Source organism: Takifugu flavidus, chromosome 17 (genome assembly GCF_003711565.1).
Source record: "Takifugu flavidus isolate HTHZ2018 chromosome 17, ASM371156v2, whole genome shotgun sequence".
Classification (NCBI taxonomy): domain Eukaryota; kingdom Metazoa; phylum Chordata; class Actinopteri; order Tetraodontiformes; family Tetraodontidae; genus Takifugu; species Takifugu flavidus.
Genome location: NC_079536.1, coordinates 2,924,333 through 2,943,830, shown reverse-complemented (window position 1 = coordinate 2,943,830; position 19,498 = coordinate 2,924,333). Strand labels below are relative to the sequence as shown.

The window sequence follows — 19,498 nt, the reverse complement described above, 5'->3', positions numbered from 1 at the left end:
CCCGACGTTTAAATTTATAAAATTTAATACAGTTTATCGGACCAGTGTATACGATATTAAACGGCAATATTGGTGCTAACAGCTGGGTGCTAACAGGGAGCTCCTGTTTAGCCTGGAGATGCTAACAAATAAAGCCAGCTGGAGCCAAAGTGTCGTTTTCAATTTGTCACTTGTGTTTAAATATTCATTTAAATATTCATTTTATTAGTTAATTAACGCTTGTTACAAGTTGCCAAAAAGGTTTTTCGACCAATGAATTAAAGGCAAATTTATGTTTGTAAAGACGAATCCTTTATTAAACCTGCAGACTGGAAATTAAAGTTACTGCTCTACACACACAATATACATGCAAAACACATGAGCATGTGTTGTTGCAGCTGTCGCCTGTATGGAAATGTGCAGTTTGCAGACAGTTGCACTGATCGCTGCAGTGGCAGCGGCCAGTTTCGCACCAGTATGTCCACAGTTCTGTCCCAGTGTTGACCAGAACTGTCAGGGAACAACGTCAGACTATGTAAGATCGAGGTCGGAAACAAGTGTTTCACCCCTCATTCAGGACCTGGACCAATTTCAAGTGTCCTCCAAGAAGCTCATGGGTACAAGTGATTGTCTTGTTTACATATAATCTGTATATTTACAGAATATATTGTCCATAAGCAACACTAAGTCTACTTTCTCCTCATGCAGAAGCGTTTCCCATTGACCCGGTTGACGGCAACTTTGTTCGCACGGTTAAAAACTGCGTTTTCTCCAGATCCTTGCCGACCCCCCTCAAAGGTCCACTGAGACTGGCGGCAGTTTCCACGGTGATGTGATGTCATAAACCTCCCGCCTTTATTTTCAACAGCGGGCCTCATGTCAGTTGTTTCATCAGGATGTCATCGAAGGCATCCTGAACTTGGACGTGGCGGCGGCTCGCTCAGAGGAGTTCCTGCGTTACGCTAGCGGCGGCGCTCTGATGGTGGGATCTGAGCCGCTCGCCCACAGATACGGAGGTCATCAGGTCAGCTCAGGGGTCAATTAGAGGTCATTTGGTGCAGGTTTTGTGCACCAGAGTAGTTAATGTGCGGTCTTCCTGTCTCAGTTTGGGTATTGGGCGGGGCAGCTGGGTGATGGACGAGCACACACTCTGGGCCAGTTCACTAACCGGTGAGGAGGCTGATCTGTGTTTTTAAGCCACATCAACATCTAAAACTCTGAATCCATCAAAGGAACGGTGAAGTTTGGGAACTACAGCTGAAAGGATCCGGGAAAACTCCATATTCAAGGTTTGACTCGTGTTCCTTTGTCCGGGAACATCCTCCCCCCCCCCCCTTCTCACTCGCTCTTTTCTGAAAACGCCGCGCGCAGGTCCGGAGACGGTCGCGCCGTCGTCCGCTCGTCCGTGAGGGAGTTCCTGTGCAGCGAGGCCATGCACTTCCTGGGCGTTCCCACCAGCAGGGCGGCGAGGTCGGACCCTGGAAGGACTTGATTGGTGGCTGGGATGATGCGCCTGTCTCACCTCTTTTCCTGCCGACTGTTTCAGTCTGATCGTGAGCGACGAGCCGGTGTTGAGGGACCAGTTCTACGATGGAAACGTGAAGGCGGAGAGAGGCGAGCCCATTTCCTCCTTCATCGGGGCGACGCTTCATTTTTAACGTTTATTGGTCTGTTTCCAGGAGCTGTTGTGCTCCGGGTCGCCCGCTCCTGGTTTCGAATCGGATCCCTGGAAATTCTGTCTGAAAGTGGCGAGTTTGGCCTCCTGAGGTGAGTCCGATCGCGCCGCGTTCCATCGCTTGGCTTCCTGTCGCTGATGGTTTCTGATTGCAGAGAGCTGATGGACTTTGTGATCGATGAGCATTTTCCTTCCATCAGCTCGGACGACCCAGATAAGTATTTGGTAGTCGAAGTTATTTCGGGATATTTCAGCGTTGTCTGATTAAAGGCTGTTCACTGAGACCCGTTTGGGTTGTTTTAGGTGTTTTACTCCACGGTGGTGAATGAAACGGCTCATCTGATCGCCCGCTGGACGTCGGTCGGCTTCGCTCACGGTGCCCTTTCACCCCTCCGACTGTCTGATTTTTCCTTTCCCGACATCTTCTGACGTTTCCTCCTCACGCCAGGCGTCTGCAACACGGACAACTTCAGCCTCCTCTCCGTCACCATCGACTACGGGCCGTTCGGCTTCGTGGAGTCCTACGATCCCAGTGCGTGTTTGACTAAACTTCCTGCCGCCCGCCCGATGTCACGCTGACGCCCGCACGTTGCAGGTTTCGTCCCCAACGCCTCCGACGACGAGGGCCGATACAGCATCGGCGCCCAGGCCGGCGTCGGACACTTCAACCTGGGGAAGCTGCTGGCGGCGCTCCGGCCCGTCTTGACGGGAGAGCAGCAGGAAGAGTGAGCGGAGCAGCAGCCTCCATCAGAGCGGAGGTCCACGGTACCTGTCAGGGTCTCTGAACCTGATGCTCCTCTTCCTCAGGGCCCAGAGCGTCTTGAACGGCTACGCCGACGTTTACCAGCGGAGGTAAACGTGAACGTTCGCACGGAAAAGGTGAGGAACGATGTCTGAGCACGAGCGGTTTGATTCTTGGTCTTCAGGATCCTCCAGCTGTTCAGAGCCAAACTGGGCCTTCTGGGCGAAGAAGAGGACGACGGCTTCCTCATCGCCCTCCTGCTGAAGGTAAGACCGGCGTCTCGGCCTCCTCTTGTTCGGTCTGATCGGCGCTGGTGTCTGCAGCTGATGGAGGACACGCGCTCCGACTTCACCTTGACCTTCAGGCAGCTGAGCGAAGCTTCGGCCGAGCAGCTTCACGGCCAAAACTTCACGCAGGTGAGGCCAGATGTGACCTCTGGCGGCGGTCTCGGCTGCTGACTCTGATTCTGGTTCTCTAACAGATGTGGGCTCTTGAAGGCCTGTCGTCCCACCAGCTCTTCCCTGATTGGCTGGGCCTGTACCTGCCGCGGCTCCGCAGGTAAAACGTCCGTAAAACCTTTGATAATCTGCGGGATTACAGGCGTGAACGTGTGTCTGTGCTCAGGCAGCAGCGCGATGACGATTCAGGTCGCCGGAACAGGATGAAACGTGAGCAGCTGAATCAATAATCCAACACTTCCTGGTTGGTGTCGTTGGCTATTTATATTTTTTATATTTATATTATTCAGGTGTGAACCCGCGATACGTGCTGAGGAACTGGATGGCTGAGTCCGCTGTGCGGAAGGCCGAGAGGAATGATTTCTCTGAGGTGTGTGCGCGTGTTCGTGTGCGTGTTCCCGTTCTTCGGCCGCAGCAGACCCAACTGTCTTACCTCTTTCCCCCCACCAGGTGGCGCTCTTGCACCGCACGCTCTCCTCGCCGTTCGTTACACAAGAGGCCGCAGAGGAGGCGGGTTATGCAGCAAAACCTCCAGCCTGGGCTCGGGGGTTAAAGGTCAGCTGCTCCTCCTGAGCGGCCCACGGAGACCAAAGAGATCAAAGCATGAATAGAATTTATTCCGCGTTTGTGATCTGTGGCTTAATTGTGGACAATTATATCAAGATAATCTGATGATTGTTCATCATTTTAATAATAAAACTGCTTTAAAAAAGTCGTGTCTTCCTCTGAGCTGAATCCAGTGTTTTTATACGTGTGAGTGTTTTAGGATAATATGAGGGGCGGATTCAAGAAGAAACCAGGAAAACTGCGTGTCAAAAATGAGGATCAGACTGCGGCGATCGGCGCTCGACTCGATGTCATCGATGAATCTGCGTTCCCGGCTTTTCTGCAGCCGTTTTGCTCAAAAATGACACAAAAACATGTTTGTTTGTTTTTTTATTTAAAATAAACATTTAAATGACACATTTAAATTGATCTCAATCAAAGTAAGTTTATTTACCGTTAGCATTTTTTTACATTTAATTTCTTGTATGTTTTTTAAAGAAATTAAAATAATTATAATAATAAAATAAGTTCCATTCTTCAAATGCGGATGTGAGTCCAGATACTTTAAAAAGCAGGAAATTATTCCGTAGTGGAGTAAATTTACTACTTTTGGGATTAATAATCAGATACCTCAGTGGTTTTACACACGGGAGGCGTTTTCATAATGTCCTCACTGACATTTAACCTTTGAATTCATTCAATCAATCAAATCAATCTTTATTTATGTAGCAACTTTTACAATTAAAATTGTTTCTAGGCACTTTCCAGAATCCCAGGGCCTGACCCCAGACAAGCAACAGTGGCAGGAAAAACTCCCCTTTAACAGGAAGAAACCTGGAGCAGGACCAGGCTCATGTAGGGGGACCCTCCTGCTGATGGGGGGGGGGGAAGACTAGGTAGAACATAGAAATACGGGTGGGTCAGTGGGGTCGGAGGTCAGTGTTCAGCTTGTGGGGGCGGCGATGCCTGTAGATGAATACAGAAGGAGGGGGGCAGAAAAACTACACAAGAAATAACATCACGAGAACATTCAAGAAAAGAAAGTGGAGCATCCCTGCAGAGGATCCCCGGTCCAGTTTTATTATCGCCTCATTTAGAAGGTTGAAGCTGAACAAAGTCTCAAATCTCCGGATTGGATCCGAGTCCCTTCACGAATGATCTGCTCGCTTTTTGTTCATGGCCATCATGAGTTCTGACATGAAGTCTCCTCCTCCCGCTCCTCCTCCCGCTCCTCCTCCACTCCCGTGCAGCGCTGGTGTAGTCCTCTTTGGGGGAGCGGGAGGCCTCTTCCTCACGGAGCCGGACGCCGTTGGAGCCGGTCTGGGGGACGCCGCCGCCGCAGCAGGTGGCGGCGGAGGAGGTGGAGGAGGAGGAGGAGGAGCCCCGGCCCCTGTCGAGATCATGGACGCAGGTGGAGGCGGGAGCAGCAGCTCCGGGTCGGGTGGAGGCGGCGGCAGAGGCTGGCTGGTGTCCGAGAAACCCAGCAGAGGAGGCGGCGGAGGGAAGGCGCTCATGCCTGGAGGGGGGGGGGGCAGGGAGTCGAAGCTGGGAGGTGGAGGCGGGAGGAAGTCCGGCGGGTCCTCTGAGGCGTCGTCGTGGGGCGGGGCCAGAGGTGGCGGCGGCAGGTGGTCCCCGGGAGCCTGGCGGTGCCCAGCGGAGGGTTTCGGGGAACGTTTGGCCATCAGGGGGGGAGGTGGAGGAGGGAACGCCGGGTCAGGAGGTGGAGGGGGAAGGACGTCCATCGGAGGAGGAGGAGGAGGAAGAACATCCTAGAAGGAACGATCAGGCATCAGCAGCGGGATTATGGGAAATGTAGGACGCGATGATATTTACCTGTGGAGCGGCTCCTGGTGGAGGTTTGGGAACGTGACCGTTGGCCGGACTCGCTGTGAAAAGAAAAAGGGCGTGAGGAGCCGGTGCCGGCGCGTCTGGGACGCCTCGCGGCGGCGAACCTTTACCTTTGATGGTCGTTGGCGGCGTGGGCGGGTCGTCGCTGGACGGCTTGCTGCAGTTGGTCCACGCCGAGGTGACGGCCGCCTTCCTCAGGGATGTCTGGTAGTTTTGATGCAGCGCGGTGCCGTACTGGAAGAGAGGCCACTGGGCCTGTGACTCTCGCTTCCTCCGTTAAAGGCGTTAAAAGAGCGGCGGCGTTTAATCACCTTAGCGATCCGTATCCCGGCAACCCAGAGGTTCATGGTCCAGGCGTCGTCGCAGCACAGGTATTTGATGTACTGAGACTCCTTTTGGATCTGAGGATGCTGAAGAAACAGATAAGGTGGAGTCAGAAACAGGCCACGCCCACAGCCGCAGGACTCCTCCCCTCTGGCGGGGCTGCAGTCCCACTGTTCGCCGCTAGGGTGCAGCAGCGAGGCAGCGTCCAAACACATAATGCGTTTGTTTAAATGCGCAGCTGCTGGTTTATTGATGTTTTTAAAAATATAACCGACTATGATCACAGAAGGTTGATATTTGTTTCTCTAACTCTAATCTGCTGATTCGACGGCTTCTCGGGTGAGACAGGGAGAAACAAAAAAACCCTCGAACTGATCGCAACCACCCAAGTCTTCATTTCCACATCGTCAGCGTCTCTCCACAGGCCTTAAATTTAACAACTGATTTGGGGAACTGTTTCGTCTCCTTTTTCCACTTTCGATTGAAAAAATGAGTTTTTTCACTTCCTCATCACAAATGAAAGGTGCTGCCAGATGGACAAAATCGGATTTTCACGTATAAACACAACATATTCCCCATATTTTTACACATCTAATGTCACAAACAGGTAAATGTTGAGGCGGGGCCCCCTCCGTGAGGGCACCAACATGCTTGTATGGAAGCCCAGGAGGGACAAACAGGTTTGAATATGAACTTCAACACCTCGGAACCGTGAGAACAAACCAATAAAACCTTATTTAACTCCCGCAGTTCGTTTTCCCACCACTAGATGTCAACCCGCTTGGCTAGCGATTTAAATTCCAGGTTCCAACGGTGGAAAAAAGAACCAGCGATGACGTGAACTCACCTTCAGGACGAAGCAGAAGTCCGTGGGGGCCTTGTATTTGCTCCTGAAGTCTTTGCCGTAGTAAACGTTTAAGTTGTCGAACTGTACGAAGCAGATGAGGTCACGGGACGACTGCGGGGACAGGGAAGGGGACATTAAAGCTAACGGTAGCGCGCAGCTAGCAGGGCGGGCTCCCAAAGCCCCTGAGTGATGTTGCTGCTGGTGGAAGACGTTTAGTGGACCTTGGTCTTCCCTTTGGGGACGTAATAAAGGCCGGAGGCCCTCAGCTGGAAGAGACGCTGCTTCCAGGACTTCTTCCCGTCCTCCCTGAGGTGGAGCACCGCCTCCAGGTCGGGGACGATGATGGACGTCCCGCAGAAGTTCTCCTGAGTGGGGACGGAGGAGTGAGGAAGCGCGACGTTAGCGAGAAGTTCAACGGTTTCCGCTTCTCTTACCTTTATCAGTATTTCTTTGTCTTTGTCCTTGATGGCTTGGAGAGTTTTCTGGTCCTTCTTCCACAGATAAAAGTTCTGCAGAGGATAAAATAAAGGATCTAGATTCATGTGTGACTGGTTGTTATATGACACATGTTATCATCTAGCTGCCTGTAGCACAGATGCTAATTTGTTTTGACGCCATCGATAATGTCCTGCTATGATTGTTAACACTAACAGTTTAGCAAATTTTGGCTAACGCAGGCTCCGTCCTGTTATCGAGTCTTTTTTTATTTGCATTAGCCAAAAGCGCTAATTAGCCTCAGAAATGATGACAAACTGCTAGCCGGGATGTAGCTGAGCCATCGGGGACGGCAGCTGTGGATTAGCTCGAAGCTAACTGTGCTGCAGTGCGTCAAATGGCAAAATTTATGTTAAATATTGCTTGTTTTCTTAGCTAGTTGCCATTTTAGCGCTAACGGCTAACGCAGGCCATCAGGATCTCTTCACACGGACGTTAACTTTCGTCCCGTCTCATCGCTCAGCTGTGAAACGATCCAGATGTTGCCGGGGGGGGGGGCTGATGGTGGGGGGGGGGCTATGTGAGCATGTCAGAGGGGGCAAACCTGGGGGTTTTTGAAGACCTCGTTTTTCTCTGGACGCTCCTGAAAGAAAACCTTGTTCTGGCTGTCTCTGGTCCAGGCTAACAGCGGCTCCACCAGGTTCTCGTGGTCCTCAAACGTGCGTTCTGGGCGGGAGAACCGCAGCAAGTTTTAATTAATAATTATTTAATTGTGTTATGTATTGTCAGTGTGACGGTCGCTGCTAAACGTGTGTGTGTGTGTGTGTGTGTGAGAGGGGGATTGTTGACAGGGATGGAAAATCTGACCTCTGTGGTGCGTTTGGGTGACAAAAATACCTCATTTAATCTGTCAAACCACCCACACACACACACACACACGCGCTCACCAGTCAGATATGAGCTTTTAATAGCCTCAATGTGTCAGACGCACCACCGCGTTAACGATAAAAATAAAGTATTTAATGGATCACGATTCATGACGGAGCCTTGGAGCGAGAACTGTCCGACACAGCAGCTTAAGCCCGCGCGTGTGTGTGTGTGTGTGTGTGTGTGTGTGTGTGTGTGTGTGTGTGTGTGTGTGTGTGTGTGTGTGTGTGTTCTTCCTGTCTCAGGCTGCTAAGGAAAACAGCTGCTCCTCACAGGCTGAACCGCCATGCTACCGCTACGTTAGCATTAGCCCACAGTGAAGGAGAACCAGCGGGTTCCTTCTTCTCCTGCGGTTTTTCCCGTCCTCATCCCGGTCCGGAGCGGCTCGGTTCTGCCGGGACTCACCGAGCTGCAGCTCGGCGTTGGTCTCGCACAGGCTCCAGTCCACGTTGCAGTCGCAGTGGGTCTTCTCGAACAGGTTGTCCAGGACGTCCCGGACGCTCTGCCTCTCGTCCACCATCAGCGTCTTGGAGCTGCCGTCGTTCAGCAGCACCTTCACCACCAGCTGTGGGGGAGATTAGCATGGAAGCGCTAACAACGTGACGCTAACGTGGACTTCTGTCTGCGTCTGGAGGTTCTGGACCGACGCTTGTGGGTCCGGAGGCACCCGAGGGCCCCGTTTCCTCCGGAAGTGAGACGTTTAGCGATGTTCGGATTGTTCGGCTAACACTAGGAGGTGACACGTCGGCGGTTCTTTGCCAGCCCGACTGTTTCCACATGCGCCTGTGAATGTGTGAAATTTTAAGGCCTTTAGCGGTTTTAAGCGGAAAAACCACCAACTGCAGCCTCCCCCGCCCCCCCCACATGCCCAGCTGTTGTGGGTATGTGGGGGGGGCGGGTTCCTGAGCCTTCCGGTTCCCCTCAGATGACATAAAACTGAGATAATTTAAAGAAACGAGGAAGGTTTTTAATTTTAACGCATGCTAGCTGCTAGCTTCCGGTTTCTGTTGTCACCTCCAGCGCTGAGAAAGTGTCCACGCCCAACGCACGCCGTCGGCTTAGCTCACCTTCTTCACCTTAGCTTCTTTTAGCTTCTCGAGCGCTAGCTTGATTTTGTCGGCTTTCATCTGCGCTTCGATTTCCTCCTTGAAGGATAGAAAAAGAAAAAGGATTTTATTAGTTCTCCGATGTCGCTGGACTGACGCCTCGCGCCAGATCGCTAACGTAGCGTTAGCAATTTCCTCTGTTAAAGGTCGATCACAGGTCAAACTGCACCGAGTTTCGCTAATGACGTGTTTTCATAGCTGGATTGTCGATGGTCACACTTTCATATGAGAACTTTGCACGTTTTTTCGAGCGTTTTTAATAAAGTCGTGCAGCTCGGCGTACGAGAGCTGCTAAAGCAATAAGTTAGCGCCCTCTTAGCTTCCCCTCCTGAACCCGTTTCTCTGCACAGGTTTGATCTGTTCCAGAACCCTCCGAGGTGTTATCGGAGAACCTTTACCCGTTTCCACGGAGACAGACCAGACTGGGAACCGGCGATGCTTTGATGTTCTTTTAGCGTAAAACTGCCTTTGAAGGATCAAAGCAGAGAACTTTTAACCCTCGAACTCTCACTTCAGTTCTAAAAGTGGCTACGGTCGCTAATTCTGCTCACCATCGAGGGTTTAGCCGACTGAGGGGGCGGAGGCGGGAGCGGCGAGGTGGCAGAGGACGCCGGACTGCTAGCGCCGCTAATGGTGCTGGAGGAGGATGTGGAAACGGCGCCGCGGCTCTTGGGCGGCAGGTGCGGCTGTGGCGGCGGCGGCACCTTCAGGTCCTCGATCTCAGCCGCCAGTTTCTGCTCTGTGGCGTTGAGGTCGGCCACCAGGTCGGCCATGAGGGCGTCCAGGTCGTTGTCCTCCAGCTCCTGCAGAGACTCTGAAAGAGGCGTTAAACACAGCACGTCGGCGTCACTTTAATCTTTAACGGTCACACAAATCCACCGATGCTAACAAGCTAAACACATACAACAAATGCCTTTGTCAGCACACGGTTAGCATTGGCGTGGTCATCCAAAATCTAACCGCCAATGGTGCTACGATTAGCCACATCAGCTATTTGTTTAGTGGTTGTTGTTTTTTTTAGCTAATATTAGCTTGAACCAACAGACTGGACCCTTTTGAGGCAGTGTAACGTGAGTGTTGCGAAACTGTAGCACTTTAGCAACATGCATCGCGCAAGGAGTCAACGCCCAGCGCCACATGACGTTTCCACACAAGCTAGTCACCATTCAGGTCGGGGAAGCCGATGGAGAAGCTGACTTCTTCGCTGGTGCTGGGGGGGGCGTCGGGAGGGGCCATTTCCTGATCCAGACTCTGCAGGGAGAAACGAGCGTGTTGGTGAGATTAGCCGCGGCGGCGCTGGAGACTAATCTGCAACACATTCTGCAACAAAGCTCGACCTTCAACAGCACCGGCTAAATACCCACAATGCCCCATCTGTGTGGTTAGCACCCCCCCACCGGGACGCCTGCGTGCCGTCCAAAACCACCGTTGTCAGTATTACAGGTTCATTCTAACTCCAATTCTGGTTAAATGTGTGGAATTCAATGTTTTTATGCTAGGTGTGTTAGCTAGGTGTGTTAGCTAGGTGTGTTAGCTAACCTTGGTCAGAAGGTCCATCTCCCCCAGCATCTCGCTGAACATGGCGTCGATGTCGTCCATCTGCGTGACGCAACATCAGAACAATCAGATTCAATGACTTCATCACATGACAAAAACAAGATATACACACACACACACAAAGCTAACATGCTAGCATGTACAGAAGTTAGCTGACGGCCTTCGGTTCAAAAACAAATCTGTTTAATTTCCTTTGAGTACCGTTTCCTGATTTATTTCAGCTTGCGGCTTTAGCTAACGGTGTGGTGAGAAAAGCATTAGCGTTAGCGCTTAGCCCTAGTTTCTTTGCCTTCCAGGCATGAATACTTTCCCAGAACTTGTTGTCTCTTGTTGAACTCACATGTCAAACCGGTAGTTTGACATTTCTGCATGCTCTTTCAGCCTTAGGCGTAAAAACATGCATCTGGACGGTAAAATGCTACAGCTGCTAAATATTCCAAAGCTAAAGAAGCCGATTGGAATATATTTCCGCTATTTATGGACACATGCCGTCGCTCTGCTCAATAATGCTCCTCACTTCAGTTCTGTTTATCTCGGCGTTCATGAGACGTTGGCTGGGGGCGTCACTGACTAACGGATGCTAACGCTGAGGCCGTCACCTCTGAGTAATGGAACACATGTGACAGATGTGTCACGGCTGTGGAACACTACGCTAACACATCTGTAGACCACAAAAAGATCATTTTAGGCTAAACGTCTCAAACAAAGGCTTTATCTACTAGCTCTCCACTAGTTGCTTGTTAGCCTGCTAATGCTAATTGTGCCAGTTTGGTGCAGCTAGTTTTAAAATTTGGATTTGCTGAGCAGACATGAGCTACGGCTAACATTAGAAGTTAGCGTACTCAGGGCCGTTAACCTGATGGCTGCACACTTTCGCCTGAGTTTTTATTCAACTTTCTTCACGTCACGTCGCTCTGGACAACAGGGACTGTTATTATGGGATGGATTGGGATCGGACAAATCTCTCTGGCTTTGATCTGATGAACAGCCCTTGATGTTCTTTTTTCAGCTTTGCAGAAGTTCATCTGGTTCTCCTCCACAGGAAGTGCTGCACTTCCTGCCTCTCGGTGTTTCGAAATCTTGAAGGAAATGATGCTAACCCGCTAACGTACCGTCGCTCCTCCTGACTGACGTGATGAAATTGTGCCTCAGAGGAGTCACCGAAGAAAAAACCTTAATAACATGACATGCTAACACTGTGGGGACGGCATGCTAACACTACTTGAACAAATATATAGTTATATTTATGTTTATTTAGTAGTCCAGCACTTGTATGTTAGCATTAGCACTATAAAAATTGAAATGAACAGGTCCAGAAGGGTCTTGAAGACTAGAAACACTTTCTTCTTTACAACAACCAATTAGCCTTTTGTTGTTCATGCTTGGTCAGCACTTCCCTTTAAGATTAAATTGGTTTTGCCTTTAATATTACAAAATACTCGTTCTTGTTGGTTTAAATGTGCAAATCTGGATATGCTGGAAGGTTCCTAGTGTATTTGCTAAGCTAACTGTCTCCAGGCTAACGATCGCGCTGTATTTTGTGTACTGATCTTTGAAAACATCGCAGCTTTAGCGTTAGCTGCCTGTTTTTTGGTCTGGGCTGTTGCCAAATCGTTGATGTGGAAACTTTGGAAATAGTTACACTTGAAAAACTGTTAGCATTGAAACGAACCCTGCAAACAAATCGTCTTTTCCCCGGAACCTCCTGTTAAAAATTCTGTTATGATCCATAAATTTTATCTCCTCATAAAGGCGCCGCAGTATCGGCGGGGATAGAAAAAAGAAGCAAAAGTCCAACATTCGCTCGCCCGAGCTAATCCAGAAGCTTCTCTGGAGAAAACGAAACCCAGATTTGATCAGAAAAACCTCAAATCAGTTCTGGACTCAATCCTAAATCGGAAACCGGAATCGACCCGACAGAACCGCTAGTTTTCCACAATCAGCGCCCAGAAAAAAACAATAATCAACAATAATCGTCAAATTTCCTTTGATTTCTTTGACGTCACATCAAAGCCCAATCAAAGCCCGCCTGAGCTGAGACTGTTGTGCAACTGTCAAAGTCAGAAAAGGAACTAGAAATAGTTCCACCGGGTCGTAAACCACCAACCTTCATCAACCTTTGGCTAACGGCCGCTCTGTTAGCATAAATTAGCTTCGTTGAAGCAAATCTGATTAAGAAAAACCCCTCGCGGAGACTTCTGTGGACAGTTTTCTGTCCCAGCCAGGGACCGTCGAGGACCACGGGTGTTGCTCAAAGCTCAAGATCCGACTCACCTTGTGGGAAGTTCTGTTTGGGCTCCCTCAGCTGGACATGGGTTCCACCCCAGAAGGTTCTCCAGAGGTTCTCCAGGCAGAGAACGTGTGAGCATCTGCTGACGCTGCCCTGCTCAACGCGGAAGTTCAGGTCCAGACCTGTCGCTGAATTCCTGCGAAACACTTCGACACTTTCACAACCCCACACACACACACACACACACACACACACACACACACACGCCTCCTTATCTGCAACAGGGAACTGGTGGACCTGCTCTTTAGAAACATTTGAAGGACTCAAAGATCCTGAAAGTGTCCGAGTCAGCAGAAGAAATGTTGGTGTGTGTGCGTGTGTGTGTGTGTGTGTGTGTGTGTGTGTTAATAATTCACCTGATTTACTGCAGGAGCGGCCAAAAGGAAATAAAGATAAAGAACCTCTGGGGGACAAAACTGTCCACTTCTCTCACAGGAACTAAATTAGCATCAATTGAGGAAGTCCCGCACCCCCCCACACACACACACACACACAGCCCCCCCCCATAACATCAGGTCAGGTGTTCCAGGTGAGCAGCGAGGGAAACGTTCGCCCCTGTGGGCGGAGTCAGCTGGAGGACGTGGAAGCAGTGAGCGTTCCTGGATGCTAACCATGCTAAAGACCTAGCAGAGAGCTGGAGGCCTGAAGGCCGGTGCTGTAGCGCCCTCTGCTGAGCTGCACCTGCAGAACACCTGAGCCTGGTGGGCGGAGCCACACCTGTTCAAAAGGAGATCCAAGAATCCGAGACTCGAGTCTGATAAAAAAAAAACCAGGAATAAAGACCCGGATCCCACTTCTGCCACCTGCCTGCCCTCTCGCGGATGGATCGATAAAAAAATAGACCTCAGCCGAGCTGCAGACGGGAGAAAACCGGGAAAACCAGCTCGGCATTCCTGACCTCCCGCCACCAGCCTTCCACAAAGGTTTGACCTTTGAACCCGGGCGCAACGTGTTGACAAGGACCCGGACCAGCAGCTGTCTCAACATTCCGGGTGGCAGGAAGCAAGAGAAGCGTTTGTGGGGGGGGGGGGGCGGTGAAGGGTTAAGCTGAAACCCGACGCTAATGAAGTCTCAGGAATTCCTCATCCCGACGCGGTGCGGGGCTCAGAGAGCAGCAGCGTCTCGCGCTCTGGAGCCTCACTGACGGTCGGGAAGCCCAGAGCTGAAGGTGGGCAAGTTCTCCCGGGGGGGTGGGGGGGGGGGGGGTTCATCCAGGGAACAGTTCTAACGCGCCTCTCTCTTCTTTTGTAGCGACACAGCGAGGGAAGTCTGACCGCACCATGGTTCCACCCGCCGCGGCCCTGTTGCTGCTGCTGTCCTGGGGGGTCCAGACGAGCGGGGGCCCCGGGGCGGCCCGACCGCCGCGGCGCTCCGGCGCCGCCGCGCACGTCGTTGCCAGCCAGCATCCAGCAGAGACGCACGCGTCTCTCCAGCTGTTCCGCGGGCGGCACGGCGACGCGGAGGGCGGCGGCGGCGCGCGGCTGAGAGCGCACGAGGCGCCACCTGCGGCGTGCGCGGATGTGGACTGCGGCGCGTCTCCGAAGCCCGGCAACGGCACGCGGGAGTGCAGAGGGATCGAGTGCAGGCTCCCCGCGAGGATGAGAGCCAAGCACCGCGGCAGGGCGTGTGCGGGAGAGGAGTGCGTGGCCGAAGCGGAGCTCCGCGTCGCCTCCTCCCCGCGTCCTCCCGCACATCTGGCCGACAGAGCCGCGCAGTTTCTGGGAGATTTCCCGGATCTGGAATATCCGCCGCCGGAACTGGGAGCAGCGCCCCTGGGGGTCCAGCTGACGTGTGACATCAAACCAGGTGAATTCCGCTTTGATCTTTGGGCATCCGTGGTTCCGGGCGTGGACACGATGGTCCAGAACCAGAGGAACCGGGCTCAAACCCTTTGATGCTTTGATGTTCCCTCTTTGGTCTTCAACTCTCTGCGATTTCCCTCCCAGGAGAGAACGAAGTGCCCTCAGAAGACGCCCTCATCCTGCACCTGCAGCTGGCGAAGGGTCAGGAGACGCTGGTGGAGGCCCTGCGGGCCCAGCAGGTGGTCCTCCGGGACCTGCAGCAGAAGCTGGCGGAGCAGCAGGGGGCGCTGCTGTCCCAGCAGAGCGCCATCCTGGAGCAGCAGCGCGGCATGTACGAGCAGATGGAGGTGGTCCAGGCCCAGTGCGGCCTCCTCTCCGACGCCTTCAAACAGGTGTCCTTCCGGGACCTGCAGGGGGAGCTGCAGAGCTACTTCCAGAGCCACCTGGCGGGTCAGCAGAACCAGGCCCGCGGCCACCCGCAGAGGCCCGACACCTCCCACAGAGCCGGCGCGGCTCCCGAAGCCACGGATGCCATCGGAGAGGCTCACTTCCCCCAGCCTCTGCTTGGCTGCGCCGCCCCCTGTGGCCAGGAGGAGTACTGCAACGCCGCGAGGGCGCCGCCGCGGTGCGACAGGTGCACCGCGTGTCCGCCGGGCTTCTTCCTGATCTCACAGTGCTCCGCCACGGCAGACAGGATGTGCCAGGTATCACTCGGCTCGCCGCGTCCCTCCAGCGCGCTCGCGTCATGCTAATCTCGCGTCATGCTAATCTCGCGTCATGCTAATCGCGTCTCCCCGTCTCCCAGGACAGGGACGAGTGTCTCGAGCTCCCGAGGATTTGCGGAGAGCGGGTGAAATGCCTCAACACTCCGGGTACGTCCGACACATTCCCGCCCGCCTCGGAGAGGGCGGCCGGAAGTTCGCCGCCATCTTTGGTGTCTCTGTTGTCTCGTCTCAGGGGGCTTCAGGTGTCTCGGGGTGTCGGAGAGGGAGGCGCCGACGGGCTTCTGTGGCCGCGACTACTTCTACAACCGGGAGCTCCAGGAGTGCCAGGCCTGTTCGGACTGTGACGGCGAGCCCGTGTCCGCTCCCTGCACGCCGACCGGCGACGCCGTTTGCGCGGCGCCCTCAGAGACCCGCCTCTCTCGGGCCTGGGCCGCCCACGTCGCGGTTCCCCCCGCCAGGACCTCCGGCGCGCACATCTTCCCGGGGCTCCAGATGGACATTCAGGGGGCGGGGCCCCGCGACCTGCTGTCCGTCGAGGCGGGTCGCCTGGCGTTCCGGCAGCACGGCCTCGTGTGGCTGGATCAGAACTTCGCGGTCCGGCACAGCTGCAGGAACTTCCTCCAGGTGGGTTTGAGGCTCGACGGGAGCCAGGAGGACGAGGGCCGGGACCTCAGCGGCGTCCGCATCGAGCAGCCGGACGGGAAGTTCTTCCAGGGCGCCAGCGTCAGCGCCTGCGTGGAGGTGGAGCCAGACCAGGCCGTGGCGCTGGTGCTGAGGAGTCCGAACCAACACTGCAACCAAAGCACGGACCTTCAGGTCCCCGACGTGGCCGCGCCGAGCTTCAGCCTCCTCTGGCTGTCGCACGACACCGGCGCCGTCGCCATGACGGCGCAGATGACCCTGCTGACGCACTACCAGACCAGCTACCGCCCGACGTTCCGCACCACCGCCGTGTCGGACCCGTACATGGTCGCGCTCACCCACGACAACCGCGGCGTGCGCTTCACCGAGAGCGGCGTGGTCCGGTTCGTGCTCCAACAGGCGCTGTTCGCCATGGGCCACGCCTGCGTGCGCGAGGGCTTCTCCCTCAGCGCCTACGCCGCCCACAACGGTACCGGCCGGGAGGTGGCCCAGGCCTTCAAGGCGGGCGTCCACTACAGGGACACGTCCATCACCCTCTCCGGAACCGCCGGCGTGTCGGGAGGGGACGCGCTCAGCTTCGAAATCACGTCGCCGGCCCAGTGCAACGTCCGGTACTTCGGGGACAGCACCGGTATCAGCACGCTGAGCCTGATCTGGATCCCCGCGGCTCTGTCCTCCTCCCTGACCGCTACCGTGTCCAAGACCGGACTGCCGTTCGGAGCGGTCCGGAATAAACCGCTGCTGTTCCAGCAGGCGGGCCCGGACGCCCCGCAGGTCCACCTGGCCCGGCCCGGGGAGTCAAACGGCCAGAAGGATTTTGTATTCCGGGAAAAGGGGACAACGAACGTGGCCCTGAACCTGAAGCTGATCCACTCCTGCAGCGTGCTGAAGCTAACGCTGCAGCGGGTCGGGGGTCAGGGCCAGCACGCCGGACCCCTGGCCCAGCAGGTGTCCGGCTCCATGCCCGAGGGCGGCCTGTGGGCCAGTATCGGACTGAGGGCCTCGTTCGAGGTCCAGAACGGCACCACCGTGTTTGTGACTCTGGACTGCCTCCGTGGACGCGTCAACCAGATCACCCAGGAGGGCGGCACCAACATCTCCATCCTCTGGGTCGCGGCATGATCAAAGGAAAATTTTTTTTTTTTAAACGTCCATATTTGGGCGGCAGGAAGACGCGACCAAATCAGAGAGTAATCTATTACAGTTCCACATGTACAAATACTCCAAGTACTGCAGCGTTTGAAGTACTTCGGCTGGTTGAGCAGCGACCAATTCTTGATGTGTGTGTGCGTGTGTGTGTGTGTGTGTGTGGTGTGTGTGTGTGTGTGTGTGTGCATGGTGCTTTTATGTGTGTGTACACAGACATTAGCATATCCACTTTAGCATATGTGTATAATTCATATATGTATATGTATATTTCCTTTTCCTGGATGTATGTTTACTGTAATAAACCTTATTTTATTATTATTTTCAGGTGTGTTAAAGCAGCAGTTTGACGTTTTGGGATGAATGTTTATTATGGGATAGCTGACACCACCCTCGGCTAGTTAGCTTAGCTGAAACAGCTAGCTGAGCCTTGAAATCCGTCTCTCCAGTCACATGACTGAGTTCCCAGCATGGCACTTCATACTGCAGCGATGCTAAGCTAACAGCTAACTGTGAGGGAAACGTGCATCTTCCAAAGTGTCGGTTTCCAAGAATCGGGAACCACCTGCACAATTTTGTGGTTGTGTGAGATATTTATTTGCCTTTTTTTAACACAAGTACGTTGCATTAATATTATGGGATGCGTCCGTCCCTCAGACTGTTGTTACGTTAGCCTGAACCGTGACTGTTGAAGAGCTGCTCATCCGCCCTAATTTCCTCAATTAGGGTCAATTAAAGGTTTTTGGGATCTGGCAGCAGAAGCACAACAGAAATTCGCTGCTTTTCTTCTCACCTCGTTACGTTTTGGGCTCGAAGCGTTAGCATGGAGCTAACGACAAGTAAAATTCATATCGATTTCCGGCCGTTTGTGACATTTATTGCCTCGTCGGATGAGCTCGTCCTTATCTGGAACAGATGCTTCCAGTGTTGCAGGGATTTCCCCAGCAGGAGCCTTTAATCCGGAGAGTTTAATCTGCTACGACGTCATTTTTGAGGTTGTTTTGCTTTGATTCAGGGTTGGAAAGCAAAATGCTAATTTCGTCTCGGCACGATGAGAAAGAGCAGCAAAGGCGCCAAAACTGAAGTCATAATTCCAGGAAAACTGGAAAACCTGAACCGTACGTCCATCTGAACCCTTCTGGTAAACGTCGTAAACATTCTTTAACCTGTTTTAGCGTAGCGTAGCATAACAATCAGCAAGGGAGTGAGGACGCAGAGGAAAAATGTGTGGTTGTGAGAGTCAATCAAACTGGCGGGATTAGAACCAGCTGTTCCAGTAGAAGCTCCAGATGCCTGAAGCTCCTCGAACGCAGCGGCTCTTATTTGATCTCCACTGTCAGACACATCAAAACCAAACATCAAAGCGGGAAAGACGGGAAAGCGCGATCCATTTTTCTTTTTTGCCGAGGATCGGATGACGGCGCGAGGAACCGCAGAAACATTTCCATTTGTGGTAAATTACCGATGCCGGTGGGACTCCTGGCTCTGCCGCGTGTGCACGTGGAAACGCATCAATCAGGAAGGACGCAAGAGTGCTCTTGCACGCTAGCTAATGCTAACTCTGCTAGCTGGATCATGAGCTAAACTGGACTTCGGGGAAATGTTTGAGGGCTTTTTCTGGGATTTTGCTTTGAATTAGCAATAAACATGCTAAAATCCAGGAGCTGCCAGGCCCACACCAACAGTTCGTGTGTGTGTGTGTGTGGGGGGGGGTAAATGTGTCATGTGTATTCACATTAGCCCTCCTACCTTCTAATTTTATTCTGGGGGTTGAAGGTGAAACCAAACGGAGGGATCCACTTCTTCTTCTTCTGGAGGAGGAGAAACAAACTCGAGGTTTTTAGCGTCAGCAGGAAGTCAGACTGTGGTTGAGCTGCTGAGGTTCTTTCGGTGGGAACCTCATTTAGCTCCCACTTCTGCTTCTGCCCCCTGAAAAGGACCTTTCAGCGGCCACAGGCCCGTGTTTGTTCCTCCTCCGTCCATCTGCGAGCGTGTTTTTCTCGTCATTAGAGCGTTCGCTGATGCATGAGCGAGCGCACACAAACACGGGCTGTCTGAAAGGCACGGTTCTGGTACCGGGCTTCTACGGGTTAGGACTATAGCTGACCTCAGCAGGCCCGTCCAGAACCTCCCAAAAATCACACACACACACACACACACATGGAGTGGGGGGGGGGGGGGATCAGTCTATCTGGGTATGGACAGGACGGGAAGCCGTGTCTCCATAAAGATGCCATTTAAAGGGCTAATGGTTTCATCTGTGTGTGTGTGTGTGTGTGTGTGTGTGTGTGTGTGTGTGTGTGTGTGTGTGTGTGTTGGAGGATCCTCTGGTGTATATTTAAATGCTCTTTCACTCATATCAACTCCCTGCTGCTTGGGGGGTTAATTGGTTTCTCCCTGAATACATCCATACAAATGAGTCTGTGTGTGTGTGTGTGTGTGTGTGTGT

General features: G+C 53.1%; 3 protein-coding genes and 1 long non-coding RNA gene across 9 annotated transcripts; 3 read left to right on the top strand and 1 right to left on the bottom strand.

Moving 5' to 3' along the window:
* Positions 1-28: 28 nt before the first annotated feature.
* LOC130514167 (protein adenylyltransferase SelO-like) lies at positions 29-3,817 on the top strand. Of its 3 annotated transcripts, XM_057013580.1 has the most exons (19): positions 29-596; positions 688-806; positions 875-1,003; positions 1,085-1,149; positions 1,212-1,268; positions 1,351-1,449; positions 1,526-1,593; positions 1,659-1,746; positions 1,810-1,879; positions 1,958-2,030; positions 2,103-2,186; positions 2,250-2,379; positions 2,462-2,506; positions 2,581-2,662; positions 2,720-2,812; positions 2,878-2,954; positions 3,021-3,064; positions 3,145-3,224; positions 3,305-3,817. In XM_057013580.1, the coding sequence occupies exons 1-19, from the start codon at positions 389-391 to the stop codon at positions 3,425-3,427; spliced, it is 1,734 nt and encodes a 577-aa protein (XP_056869560.1). In that variant the 5' UTR covers positions 29-388; the 3' UTR covers positions 3,428-3,817. The 3 variants fall into 3 exon arrangements, 2 of the variants coding, with proteins under 2 accessions (XP_056869560.1, XP_056869559.1); XR_008946942.1 differs by having other exon boundaries at positions 2,581-2,812; positions 3,025-3,064; positions 3,305-3,366; XM_057013579.1 differs by having other exon boundaries at positions 2,581-2,812.
* Positions 3,776-13,235, bottom strand: apbb1ip (amyloid beta (A4) precursor protein-binding, family B, member 1 interacting protein). Of its 3 annotated transcripts, XM_057013578.1 has the most exons (15): positions 13,091-13,235; positions 12,719-12,888; positions 10,427-10,486; positions 10,051-10,138; positions 9,439-9,701; positions 8,849-8,926; positions 8,187-8,346; positions 7,459-7,580; positions 6,854-6,928; positions 6,641-6,784; positions 6,420-6,530; positions 5,560-5,658; positions 5,359-5,482; positions 5,234-5,286; positions 3,776-5,169 (listed from the first exon to the last, which is right to left on the bottom strand). In XM_057013578.1, exons 3-15 carry the CDS (start codon positions 10,484-10,486, stop codon positions 4,549-4,551), a joined length of 1,998 nt encoding a protein of 665 aa, XP_056869558.1. In that variant the 5' UTR covers positions 12,719-12,888; positions 13,091-13,235; the 3' UTR covers positions 3,776-4,548. The 3 variants fall into 3 exon arrangements, with proteins under 3 accessions (XP_056869558.1, XP_056869557.1, XP_056869556.1); XM_057013577.1 differs by having other exon boundaries at positions 12,719-13,181; XM_057013576.1 differs by lacking the exons at positions 12,719-12,888; positions 13,091-13,235 and adding an exon at positions 12,552-12,630.
* On the top strand, positions 9,612-11,880 carry LOC130514172 (uncharacterized). Its single transcript, XR_008946943.1, has 2 exons — positions 9,612-10,317; positions 11,454-11,880. It is a non-coding gene; the product is annotated as an uncharacterized LOC130514172 (long non-coding RNA).
* A 12-nt stretch (positions 13,236-13,247) lies between the features above and the next one.
* On the top strand, positions 13,248-17,822 carry nell3 (NELL (neural EGFL like) family member 3). Of its 2 annotated transcripts, XM_057013568.1 has the most exons (5): positions 13,248-13,902; positions 13,986-14,540; positions 14,681-15,240; positions 15,342-15,408; positions 15,494-17,822. In XM_057013568.1, exons 2-5 carry the CDS (start codon positions 14,015-14,017, stop codon positions 17,023-17,025), a joined length of 2,685 nt encoding a protein of 894 aa, XP_056869548.1. In that variant the 5' UTR covers positions 13,248-13,902; positions 13,986-14,014; the 3' UTR covers positions 17,026-17,822. The 2 variants fall into 2 exon arrangements, with proteins under 2 accessions (XP_056869548.1, XP_056869549.1); XM_057013569.1 differs by lacking the exon at positions 13,248-13,902 and having other exon boundaries at positions 13,964-14,540.
* Positions 17,823-19,498: the final 1,676 nt, after the last annotated feature.